The sequence below is a fragment of the Mandrillus leucophaeus genome, unplaced genomic scaffold (assembly GCF_000951045.1).
Source record: "Mandrillus leucophaeus isolate KB7577 unplaced genomic scaffold, Mleu.le_1.0 Scaffold1247, whole genome shotgun sequence".
Lineage (NCBI taxonomy): Eukaryota > Metazoa > Chordata > Mammalia > Primates > Cercopithecidae > Mandrillus > Mandrillus leucophaeus.
The window spans coordinates 403,281-416,779 of record NW_012100843.1 but is presented as its reverse complement, the minus strand read 5'-3'; the positions used below and the strand labels follow the sequence as shown (position 1 = coordinate 416,779).

The 13,499-nt window shown below is 50.7% G+C and overlaps 1 protein-coding gene across 1 annotated transcript in view; it reads right to left on the bottom strand.

The window, feature by feature from the left end:
- Positions 1–13,499, bottom strand: part of TCERG1L (transcription elongation regulator 1-like) — a 289,722-nt gene that overhangs the window by 9,050 nt on the left and 267,173 nt on the right. The window contains exon 14 of the mRNA XM_011971789.1: positions 2,240–2,329. Within this exon, the coding sequence (XP_011827179.1) occupies positions 2,240–2,329 (90 nt within the window). The remainder of the gene's footprint in view (positions 1–2,239; positions 2,330–13,499) is intronic.

The window sequence follows — 13,499 nt, the reverse complement described above, 5'->3', positions numbered from 1 at the left end:
TTTTCCTTCACTATAGGAAAAAAATATATAACACCCAAACTCAGCTAACTCTATTGTAGTATTATTTTGAGACTATGATAACACATTTCACATATTTTAAAATATTTCTTTATAGAAAATGAAACTCAGCTAGAAGACAATAAAAGATTATCAATTCCAAGTTCTTGAAAGGTTCAAGTTCTGTATTCCAAGGCAGTCAATCCTGGGAACACGTCACACTGCCCAGCCTGCCCCGAGCCTGCTCCAGGGAGACGGTCCAGTTCCAGTGAGCGGAGTGGTGGGGCGAGGGCTGGGAGCAGGCGTGGGGACAGAGTGGGAGCTGGTTACAACGAGCAACGTGGGTCCATGTGACTGAGACCCTGTGGGTTAGTGCTCCACTGACATCACCTCAGGCATGTGCTTAAAGGAACTTGATGAGCAGAGGACATAATTGAAAATAAAATGGCAATTCCCATACCCTCCGTCTGGGGCTTTATCAGACTCTGCTGGTGTGAGAAATCCAGCGGACACCAACCTGGGGACTCCTGGTCTGGTCACAGAATCCCTCTTCCCCAAATTAACTATGGCTCTTCCATTTTCAGCTGCTCTTCTTAATAGCTCACCTTCCATGTGCATCATTTCTGAACTCAAAGGGCAAAGGGAGGGCAAGACGTGACCACACGCATGGAGTCTGGGCAGGGAAGTCCAGACCTCCCAGAGTCTATCTCAGGGCCCTTCTCAGATGCGCTCCACGGGCCACACAGACCCAGGCTGTGCTGGTGCCTCCCCCAGCAACCACAGGCCCCTCCTGTGAGCCAACACCATCTGTCCCTCTGTCTGTTTGACATGGAAAGCAGTGTGGGCTCAGGCACCTACTCTGTGAAAAGCTAGGGCAGACCCCTGGCAAGTCTCTCCTTAAAATAGCCCCCAGAGAACCCCTTCTAATCAATTCCTTGTTTTCTGGGTGATGTTCTGTAGAACTTCCACCCTTTACTGTGCTGCTGTTGTTCTCTGGACCACTCCTATTTCATTACTATTGTTGTCAACTTGAAGAACAAGCAGAAAGAGGCTCTCTAAAATGAAACGAATGCTTATTTGGGAAGAGAGCATTGCGATGGGAATACACATGCCATCATAAATGACAAGAATACTCAGGGAGGTAAAAAAAAAAAAAAAAGACAGTAATTTTTAAGGAAAAATAAATGAGAGGATTAAATCATTGTTTCGAAATAATTATCTTTGGCTACAGAGATCCATAACAGGACGAAGCCAGTCTGAGGTTGGACAGGCCGTTGCTGGGCAGGTGTCCTTGGAGAAGTGCTTTTTGTGTGTATAAGTTTGTGATGAGCCAGGTGCAGTGGCTCACACCTGTAATCCCCACACTTTGGGAGCCCGAGGTGGAAGGATTGCTTGAGCCCAGGAGTTCAGGATGAGCCTGGGGAATACAGAGCAACCATATCTCTACAAAAAGTACGAAAATTAGCCAGGCCTGGTGGCTGGTGCCTGTAGTCCCAGCTACTCAGGAGGCTGAGGTGGGAGGATGGCTTGAGCCCAGGAAGTGGAGGTTGCAGTGAGCTGAGATTGGAACACTGCACTCCAGCCTGGGCAACAGAGCCAGACCCTGTCAAATAGAATAGAATAGAATAGAATAGAATAGAATAGAATAGAATAGAATAGAATAGAATAGAAGGTTTTGATGGCCTTGTGTGCAAGACTGTGGTTCTCATAGAGCCTTTTTAGTTATCAGGTACACAAGTGTGAGAACCCTCTCTTCATGGCCTTCCCCCATTCTATTTGTCAGGGTTCTCTTAACATTACTGACTTCATTTTGATTCTGACAACTTTCATACTATATAAGACTTTAAGCATATAAAACCTTAAGGTCTTACGTAAGACCACCTATTTCACTATCTTTATATAATACCTTCAGTATTTTGTATTTTTAACATATGATTTATGGTCATTTGGAATGAGGGTTAATGCCCCTAAAATCTACATTTTCATCTTTAAAAGTATTTGTCTTCCAGGGTCATAACCAAATGGTGAGGTAAGAATAATGACCAGAATAGCCTTCATTAGTCCCTCTAACTCTTCTGTTCACAAGCTTGCAAGCTCCAGTGCTGGAGTTGTAACTCCTCCCCACCGGCCACATTTACAACACAGTGTCTGTCATTCAGGAACGAAAAGCTCCCCAGATCCAGGATGCAGCAGTCGCTTTCATGCCCCTCTCTGCAGTCAAAGTGCCCTCCCACTCCATTACCTGCTTTCGTTCCTCAGAGTTGAGCAGGAGATAGCGTGGGTCAAACACGATTTTGTGTAATTCTTTCTCCCAGGTAGAAAATGCTGACACCTAAAGAAAGATATTCAATAGAGTTGCTGTTAGCATCTAATGCTAAGCCTGAAGCCACGCTGAAATGATCGATGGTTAAAAACAAACAAACAAAAACCGGCATTAAAGTACAATAGATTCAGTGATGTGGTAGAGTATAAGTGTTAGACATGTCGGATGTCCCAAGAAAATCAATACCTAGAACATCAGAAAATTTAATTTCTAGACTCATGACCATTTCTTTCTTGGGTAACTTTCAGGGTTGTGTCCCCTGATGTGAAACCCCAATTATATCTGTGGAGGCGTGGCATTCTGGAACACCCCACTTCAAAAGGAGAAATTATATTTGTAAAAATTTTCAGAACCCCTACAGACCATAACAAAGAGTAATGTCTTGAAAACAGGCTGAGTTTAGTTGATTTGCAATCAAAGTTTAACCTCTTTTAGGCAGGTCATTTTAAAAATAAATTATTTTGTTTGCAATAGTTTTACACGTACTAAAAATTTGTAAGAATATTACAGAAAGTCACCATATACTCATACCCAGTTTCTCATGTTGTTAACATATCAGTAGGCTAGATTCATCACCACTAACACTGATACATTATTGCTAACAATAGTCTGCGTTTATTCAGATTTCTTTAGGTTTTACCCAATTTTCTGTTTCTGTCCAGGACCCTATCACGTTTGGCTGCCATATCTCCTTGGACTCCTCTTGGCTGTGACAGGGTCTCAGACGGCCCTTGTTGTTGATGACTTTGAGGAGCAAAGTCATGATGGTTTGAGGAGCCCTGGTCAGGTGCATTGCAGGATGCTCCTCCGTTGGGATTTGTCTGAGGTTTTCCTCATAAATAGCCTGGGGTTATGGGTTTCGGGAGGAAGACCACACAGGTAAATGCCATTCTCATCATGTCATAACAAGGGTATACACACTGCTGACATGACTCCTCACTGTCAGTGGTGGCCGTGGTCGGCTGGCTGAGGTCTCCCCACTGTGAAGTGCACCTCTCCATGCTGTCCTCTCTGGAAGGACATCGCCATGCACAGCTCACACTTAGGGGTATGGGCTGTGTCCACTTCCGAGGAGGAGAAGTAGCTACATGAGTGACTGGGAAATGTTCTGGGGGCGGGGGGTGGTGAACACTCGTTCATGCCTCCACATTGCTTATGTACTCAATCTTTTATTTATATTGCTGTGGACTCGGATATTCAGCCCGTGCTTGGGCTGGACTCCAGTGTGACTTTGCTTCTTTTCCTGCTCAGCTTCTTCCAGGTTGGCCTTGGTGAGCTCTGTGGGGGGTTCCTGGCTCCTGTGCGCCTCTGACAGGAGCTCATCACTTGGCTTTTTGGGCATCTCCTTAATTTCTGCCACTAAAGATACTCCAGGGTCATCTTCTGCATGTCCCACCTTTGCCCTTGAATCAGTCAATTCTCCAAGAAGCCCTGGCTCCTTTCCTAGAATGGTGTTAGAAACCAAGATCTGGGCACTGGTGTGTTCAATGCTAGTGAGGTGTCATTGCTTCTAGACTCTCTCAGCTGATAGAGCAAGGGAATGCTTAAGTCATTTAGAACATAAAAGCATTCATTTAAAAACATGGACTATGCATTCACTGTGCCTTGAGCCCTAAGCTGGGTATTGAGGATCCTGAGGAAATAAATCAAGGAAGCCCATGGTCTAGGGTAGTGCTGGTGAGGAGCTAACAGACTCTTAAGATGGCACTAGGGCCACAGCAGAGACAGACCTGGACACTAGTGGGACCCAGCAAAGACCCACAGCAGCCTGGGGAGGTGGCTTCCAGAGTGCTGTGACTTTGGAACATGAATACTCCTCACGGTTCACATAGGAGTCTGGGGGGTGTCCCAGGACTGGCTGGCAGTCAGGGCAAAGGCTGGGTCATGAACTACAGGGAATGCAGGAATCGCAAGAGGTTGAACATGCCTGGGGGTGCCAGAGCCCATGAAGGAACAAGGAAGAGGCAGCAGAGCCAGAGGCTGAGGTGCAGGGCAGTCTGAGACACGGTCAGGAGCCTGGGCATTCTCTCGAGAGACAGGGGAGAAGAAAATTCGGATGGGGCATGCGTTTGAGGAAAGCCACCCTGGGATCTGGGCAGGAGATGAATACCTGGGCAGGGTCAGGGAGGGGAAGGTAATTGAAAGTTTACAAAAACAAAACCCCATTCGCATTCTTAAAATATTCCTCATAGAGGTACTATTTCAATAAACACGTGCTTTATCTGTTTATCATAACAGATGAATTTACTTCACTGGCAATTTCTATCTTGAACTATCAAATTTAAGCCTTTTCTGTAATAACCCACAAGCTCTTTCATTGGGTGGGATGACCGAGGGTCCAGCCAGGGATTCTCCTCCACAGAACACGGTGAAGCATTGCTGGGACTCAGAGTGAGGGGGTGACTCTGGGAGGGTCTCCAGGCAGAATGGGTCCCTTTAGCTTTGACTGAGTGCACGCGGCCCCAGGAGCATCTGGGGCTGTTAGAGAAGCTGTGGGCAGCCTCCATTCAGCCCAATCAGATGGCAGACACCCATCTCACGGGGACCTGTGCACAGCCTGACGGTCCCAGCTCTGCAGGGACAGAGGATTAGACCCTGTGTGGCATAACGACACCAGTTTCTGAAAAATGTTGGAGTTCTAGAAGTATAATAAAATAATTTTTCAATTAATGATGTGTAGTTTTTGCTGCTGAAGGGATTTATAATCTCTATAGAAGGTCAGATAAGCCATCTCTACAGTGATTACAACTTACAATGATAAGCCCAACAGTGTCATGTCAGGGACAGTTCAGGGAAGGGTGAGAGCACAGTGGCTGGGACCCAGGACGGAGGTGGGGGCTGAAGTGAAGGCTGCACAGCCATGTGTGAAACAGGGTCCTTCCCTGCCCTCCAGGTGGGCACAGGACTTCGCCCAAAGAAGGGGTCCTGATAGCCATGGGGACGAGGAGTCCTGCGAACTGCTCCTGAGAGAAGCCTGACATTCCCGAGCCTGTGTGAAATATCTACGTTGCCCAGAGAGTACATTCCATGGGGCCAAGATTACACATATGTGTGTGTGACTATACACACACACATAAGCACACACACAAACATCCATAGCATGTACACATGCAGGTGCACACACATGCAAACACATGAACACACACAGGACATGCTAAGATATGCATACACGGGCACGTGTGTACACACCTGCATGTACATAGTTGCACAAATGCACACATATGCACAAAGATGCACACATTGATACACACATGCACATGTGTGCCTACATACACACACACACACGGTACCGCCACCACCACCAAGGAAGTCCAACGTTGCAGAACAACCAGGGAAAGAAAGAGAAAGCCCATCAACTGAGTAGACAGCAAGCTGCGTATCTCCTTTATTTATTTATTTATTTTTGAGACGGAGTCTCGCTCTGTCGTCCAGCTGGAGTGCAGTGGTGCGATCTCGGCTCACTGCAAGCTCCGCCTCCCAGGTTCACGTCATTCTCCTGCCTCAGCCTCCCAAGTAGCTGGGACTACAGGCGCCCACCACCAAGTCTGGCTAATTTTTGTATTTTTAGTCACAACAGGGTTTCACCGTGTTAGCCTGGATGGTCTCGATCTCCTGACTCATGATCCGCTCGCCTCAGCCTCCCGAAGTGTTGGGACTAGGCATGAGCCACCGTGCCCGGCCCGAGCTACCGTGCCCGGCCCGAGCTGCATATCTTTTTTAAGTCCAGCTATGCTGTGGGACTGTTCTCTGGGTGGCCGTGGACAAAACCTGGTTCTCCCTGTTTCTGGCTGGTACCTCTCCAGAATGACTGGAATGCACTGGGAATGCAACAGGCTGAGAACAGCCAGGCTTTGTTTGGGTCCCACCCCAGAAACAAGACATCCTTCCACCTTTAGCCCAGCATTTCACATGACCTCAGGGTATAAAACCCACTGTGGGCTGCTTTTTGGAGCCCCTTGGTTACAGCAAAGGGTAGAGGAGGCTCCGTTCCCTCCTTGCCGCTTTCCTGGGCCTGCAGGACTGGTTCACAAGGCACCCTCATCTTCTACCACCCTTGTTTCCTGTCTGCAGGGAATAAACCCACTTCAGATGATTTGCTGTGTGTGTGGGCGTTCTGTCTCAGCAGCCTCACACAGGTGGCTGACCGGTGCCCAGGGAATCTCCTTCACATCTCAGTTTCTATTGCTGCATAAGCAATGACTTCAAACTCAGTGGGTCACAAGCACTACCTTGGGTCACTCCATGGACTGCGTGGGTCCTGAGTCCAGCATGGGGGCATTGGGCTCCTTGGCCCAGATCCCACTGGGCTGAGACGAGGTGCCAGCAGGAGCTTTGTTCTCGTCTGGTGCTTGGGGTCCTCTTCCAAGCTCACTGGACGTTGGGAGAATTCAGGTCTTGTGGTTGCAGGGCTGAAGCTTTCCATGTCTTCAGCCAGCTGGGAGCCAATCTTGGCTCCGAGCGGCTGCCTGCAGGTCCTTGCCCCAGGGCCCCCACAGTGGGGCAGCTTCTTCAAGCCAGAGAGAGAATCTCTCCCTGGCTAAGGCAGAGTCTTACACAACACAGTGCAACATTGCCACGGGTGTGACGTGGGCCCCGTCCACGCTCAAGGAGAGGACTGCACAGGATGAGCACAGAGCGGTGGGGCGGGGTAGGGGGTGGTGTTTAGAATCCTGTCTGCCCAGCACGCTCCTGAGACCAGGACACGCTGTTCCTCCCTCAGGGGTCTCCATGTCTCAGCAGAGATCTCTCTCTTTCCTCTTGCCTAACACTTCTTTGATTCTTTGGCATTTTATATGTGACTTGATCCTTAAAGACCTAAATTCTTCTGTAAACTTCAGACCCTTTCCTGCAGAAGTTTGTGATTCCACCCTCTTCCTCACCCTGTTGTACATCGTCACATCACCCCCTGGACGAACAGCAATGGCGATCCTGGTGCCTGTCTCAGCACGCCTGTTGTCTGTTTCCCTGTGGATGACGTGACCATGGCTGTGACCGTGGCCGTGTCTGTGACCGTGGCTGTGTCTGTGACCATGACCGTGTCTGTGACCGTGACCCTGTCTGTGACCGTGGCTGTGTCTGTGACCGTGACCCTGTCTGTGACCGTGGCTGTGTCTCTGACCATGACTGTGTCTGTGACCGTGGCCATGTCAGTGACTATGTCTGTGACCGTGGCTGTGTCTGTGACAGTGGCTGTGTCTGTAAATACTGGAGCTGCCTCGGTGGGAGAACAACAGGGTCTTGTTCTGGCTCCTGGGCTGGAGCGAGTGTTTGACTCTGTCTGAGGACCACGTTGCTGGTCCCTCACTGCACATTCTCATCTGATCGCTGTTTCAGGACTGTCCCTCCACCCTGCCTGAATCACGAGAGTGGGGACTGGAGGTCATGTGGGCTGGGCTGCAGTTGTGCCCTTTCTTCCACTCTCAGCCTCCTGCAGTGGGACTCTCTCCTGTCTCCCTGGGAACGCCGGCTGGAGCTCCTCTATTCCCTCATTCGTGTCCGGGTTGCAATTGATTCCCTCCCATTTCCACAGTGGAAGAAGGCAGAGCTGGTTGTTAGAAATGCAGGCGCCAGCAGTTAGCTGCAGAGGAGGCAGTGTGGTTGCAGGCCAGAGAGGCAGTTTCCAAACTCGGCAGATATCTCCATAAAATGGACATTGCCCAAGCATCACCCTGCAGATAGTGGCCGGCTGGCAGCAGGCGTCCTTGACTGCAGGTCGCCATGTGGCACCGTCTCAGCCCGCAGGCATCTCTGCTGGAGAGAGGACAGGCACCTGGAGTCTGAGGTTCAGGAAGGGAAACTGCACCTTCTTCACAGCCACAGGAACTGGGCTGTCCCTTTCACAGCTGTTTTCAACATCCTCTCAGTGACAAGGACCTGGTCTGGAGAACCCAAAAGTGTTTTCCAGATCAAGTGGCAAGATAAAAGGCCACGTGGGCAAAGCATGTGGCCATGGTCATCTGGTTCTGGGACAGACACCGCTGTCTCTTAACCACTCCCCTCCCTGCCACGTCACCTCCCTCAACTCACACCCTCTAAAACTTCTCCTCCTTGAGCCCTCAGATGAGTCCACAATTCGGCTGGGTGCTCGAGGCCCTGGTGGTCTTGCCCCAGCTCCCTCCTAGCATTCAGGGGGCTGCTTCTCTGTGTTGCCGCGTGATGAGTGGCTGCCAGGAGCCCCAGGTTTCCCTGAGCACCCACACCAGCTTGAGCAGACTCTCAGCAGGGAAGAGACCCCAAAGCACGGCCCGAGCCCAGCACTGTCCATGCCTCCTGCTGTGGATGGGTCTGGGTGAGCCCCTGCCTGAAACCAGGCACCTCAGCCCTGGGAAGGCGGCCAAGACCTTGGGCATAAAGGAAAAGGTCACCATTTATAAAACAACACCAGGGAAAACTAGATCTAACTTCAGTCCCAGCTTCACCAAAAGCCTCTCTGGAGACTGAGAAACTCATCATGCATTATTCCAGTGGATGCGTCAGCTCTGAGAAAAGGGGGTTCAGTTCAACTAAAGTGGCTGAGAGCTCGAGGACGGCTCAGCCACATGTGGGACGCCAACGTCCTGGAGGTGCCCCATGCGTGTGACGGCTCTCGGAGGTCATCAAGGACGGGACAGGTCTGGTCTGGCAGGGAGCCTCCGACAGAAGCAGAACGCTACCTTCCATCTCTAAAACCAAAAAGCCTCTTTCAAGTATTTGTCAATCCTTGGATCACGGAAAAGGCCAGGGATCCTGATGACTAGAGTAAAGGGCAAAAGCTGGCAAAAGGATGGCGCCTGCCAAGTCCCGAACTGGAGGATAAAGCCCCAGCCTTGAGAGGGCCTCAGGTCAGGGGCACAGTCCATGGCCTCTCCAAGGAAAGCTGGAGCCATGCCCTCTCCGACCCTGACGCTGGGGCTGGGCTTAGCCAGGCAGACTCGTGTGCGTCTGCAGAAACGCGTGTCTGTCCGTCTGTCTGTCTGCACTGTCCGCCCCCACCCAGCCTCATGGCTCCCTGCTGTGGTCCTCAGTGTGTTCCAGGGACAGAAGCTGCGGTCTCTGTCCCTCAAGGAAAGCTGGGTCATACAGGGTCTCCCAAACGTGGCGAACTTCCATCTCAAAGACAAACCTGGTTACTTTTATGAAAGTCCTGGAAGCTAATGTTTTGATGAAATTTGATTGTCAAACAAAATGTATTTACTTTTACTTCTTTGTATCTTCAAATGGCCGTAATAGACCGGGAGCATGAAGTGTTAATCGAATTAGAGGTGATTTTTCCTTCTGGCTTTTATGAGTGCAAACGTCCTAAGGAAGGAAGCAATCTGTCACAATTACCCTCCTCTCTTGACGACCCTGCAGCTGGACCTTTGAAATACGATCACGATTTCCTTGCACAGCCTGCCCTTCCCCTCGCCCATGCCCCGTGGGCAGAGGATAGGCTGCAATTGGTTATCCTGGGGCCTGCGTGGAATTCGCTCATGTAAATAAATGAGTAAAGCTCCCAGGTAACATTATGCTATATTATTTCATGCTGTGTTGGAAACACAAGAAGACAGACAGACAGACAAGCCAGGCTGCTCCAAGGTGTTGAGGGCGGCCTGCCCTTGCCGCCGCCAAGTAAGACCCCAGCAGCTGAAATGCATCTCCAGGTCCCTTGGTCCCTAGTCATGGGCCCTGCCCCCCAGCCTCTCTTCTCAGCGCAGCCTGCAGGCTGCGTGGCCAGTGCCAGCCCCCTCCCTCCTTTCCTGCTGTCTTCATCTCTCCTGTTTCTTCCTGCCTCCCCTGGTCTCAGGAACATTGACCAAAGGCCTCTGCTGGGGCAGCAGAAGTTCAAGACCACTGAGAGTGGGGGAGTGGGCCCCGGCCACACAGCACTCCCAGGGGCCACATGAGGAGGGTTCAAAAACCTCCCCGGGGCCTGAGCCCAGGACCTCCGCTTCCAGGGCCGGGGGCTGAAGACTTGGGCCACACCCGTGTCCCCGAGCTCTGTCCAGATTTGCCTGCTCTGTTTCTCCAGCTCCGGCTCCCGCACTGTCCTGGAGATGCCTGCCTGGATCTGCAGCCCACCTGGCCTCTCCTGAGCCCAGATGCCCCAACCCACCCCCAGCGGACTCCTTCCCAGGACTTTCTCCCCCTGTCCCCCAGGCCCACACTACGCCTCCCACAAGCCCTAATGATCCCACAAGCCCTAATGATGCCAGCTGCATGTGGACAGACTTCATTTTTGAGAAACTGCCTGGCCATTCTCCTTCCCTTTCAACCTGTCCCCCTCTGTGGCCCTCTTCTCCTGGCCCCTGGACTTTGCCTGCTCTCAGGGATGGGGAACATTCCTGGAGCCTGTGGCTGCCGCTGCTCCAGAGTCCCGGACCATCAAAAGCGTGGCAGCTCAGGGCAGAATGACCGGGCTCCCACCTCATCCTTGAAGATGAGGCCATTGCCTTATGCTCAGACCCCTAAAGAAGCCGCATGGCCAGGGCCAGGGTGCAGGCGTTTGTTTGGAAGGTGATTCCAGGCGGTCCTGGGAATGGACACGCGGAAGGAGAGGAGCCAGCGATGGAGGGTGGGCCATGGGGCGAGGAATGTGCCCAAATCTGCCCGAGAGGTATCCTCACTGAGGACTGGGAAGCAGGTTTTCACCTACTGACCCCCGTCCTTCCTCGGTTGAGGGTTGCCCTTGGGGCGTTAAATCCCTAACGTTTAACAGTGGAAGTGGCCGGCACAGACAGAGTTCCTGTGAGCCCAGGTGGCCCCAGGTGGACCCGGGCAACTGTGAGTGAGCGTGGAAGGGAACCTGGGCCGGCAGGCGAGGCCTCTGTCTGCATCCCTGTGTTACCCTGCCTCGGGGCACATCAACGCCTACCCCCACCTTCAGGGCTCGGAGTAGTTTACTAACTTTTTGTTTTCTCTTTTGCTGAATAAATGGAATTTTACGTGGTTATTCCACAATATAGCCAGCTGATTTCACTTACTTTTGAGGGTTACTTTCACACAAGCGTAATTATATTCCCATTCCAGAAATTAGAGCAGGCAATCCCAACTCCCAAAGGCGCCTTCAAGGGTGCTGTCCCTACAGGCACCTCTCCTTTCCTGGCAGCAACCTAGGCCTTTCTGCGCATGCGCATCCCAGCCCAGGGCCCGGTGAAGCTCCTGGGAGGCAGAGCTGCCTGCATTTGACGGGAGGGAAAAGCACCAGACGTTACTCATCTGGAGAGACGGACAGGCCAACGCTGCCCTTCCTGCTGCCTGGGAGGGGCGCCTCCTGCCTAGGACTGTAGGGGCCTCTGTCTGGTTTGTACCCACTCACCCCACAGCCTCGCTGTCAACACCCATCTTAGTGTAGGGAGAAACCATCATAGCGAAGCCTGCAGGAACCCTGCTCTGTGAATTCCTCACCCCAATGCAGACGTGGTCCCAGGGCTCTCCTGTGTAGCCCACCACCGTGCCAGCCAGGGTCCCCGAGGCTGGTCATTGTTCTGGCCCAGGGTCACCCGCAGAGGGATCCCTGAAAAGGACCAAGAACAGCCCCTAAGTCCCTAAATCGAAATTGAGTATTCTCAAAAGGACTTTCTCTCCTGGCCCCTGGGTGAGCACCACCTACTTGTGAGAGATACTTTGCAGAAGGAAAGTGTTCTCAATAAAATGTCTCTAATGTATTCAACTAAACAGCAGGATTAAATTAATAACCTGCTGTTCAATTAAACTTGCTCCTGGACTAAAGTTTTAAAAGAAAGCTTCTTTGGGATTTGTACTAGCAAGAAAAAACCAAAAATAAAACAAAACAAAAAACAAACCTTCTGCTGAACCATCATTTACATGCCACAAAACCACAAAACCTTCGTCCCACTGCCCCAGGGCACAATCCCCATGGCAGGGCCCAAACTCTGCCCTTTTTAAACTACTAAAACCCCAGGGTCCACCTTTCATCACTCCACAAGTACATGGATTTCTGAACTGAAGTATTGAACAAATGCAATAAAAAATCTTATTAATCACTCAGTCCATGAAAAAGTGACCTTTCTCTGCCTCATGGTTAAGCAGCTAGAAACCTTGTGGGTTTAGCTATCAAATTCTCCTGAGCACGAGCAAATCTGCCAGCATATTTTACAAAGCTGAAAAGTCATAAATAGTGGCATTGCTTTATGATATTCACAGTCAATTTGGATTGATCTTTTCTATCATGAGCTGTGTGTGGGCCTCTCCTGAAGATCCTCATGAGACACGGGACTAGGCTTCACCCGGGTCCCTTTCTCTCGGGGTAGACACACAACCCTGTGGTTACTGCTTCACATTCAGATGATTTTGCTGATTCCTGTATAATAATCTGAGAAGAAAAAGTTGAAATGAATCACCCACTCTCATTGGGGTAAAAAGGCCCTGAAAATCTCATTAGTAAAATCTCTCAACCAAGGCCATTTGGAGAAATTCAAGAGGCCACGTAAACTGAGTCCGCCAGCATCCCTGCCCGGGAAGGGAAGGCCGGCCTCTCGAGCAGGTAGGTCAGTTTAAAACTGTGTTGGTAAATTAGGCCTGCCTCATTTCCAAAACAAAGAGATGGAAAACTTGGACGTTAGTAAGATAAAGGGAAGGTTCTATTCCTATTTCCCAAATGTTCACGATGCCATCATGTTTCAGGGAAGACAGGTCATGTCTCCTGCCTGATAATCCAACCAGGCCAGCCTGGCCAGGCCTATTCAGAAACTCAGAATTACAGTCATTTCCACAAGGGCCATGCAGTCGCAGGGGCACAACAGTAAGGACTGGGAAACTGCCTGCACTTGGACTTGTGGGTCACAAAACGGCCTCTCCTGCCTCTTGCCCAGTGACACCCCTGAACTTGACCCTGCTCCCAGGCAGGGCTCTCCTAGGTGACTATCTTGGTAAAGACGCAGTCACAAGGGCATGTGCTGATATAAGCAGGTTTCCTGTGAGAGGGCCGCCCAGTCACCGGCTGGACTCTTGGGCATCAGGCCGTCCACCAGGATAAAGAAGAGTCCGCGTTGCTTCCTGACTTTTTAATGATCGCCATTCTAACAGGTGCTGGAGAAGATGTGGAGAAATAGGAACACTTTTACACTGTTGGTGGGATTGTAAACTAGTTCAACCATTACGGAAAACAGTATGGCGATTCCTTAAGGATCTAGAACTAGAAGTACCATATGACCCAGCCATCCCATTACTGGGTATATACCCAAAGGATTATAAATCA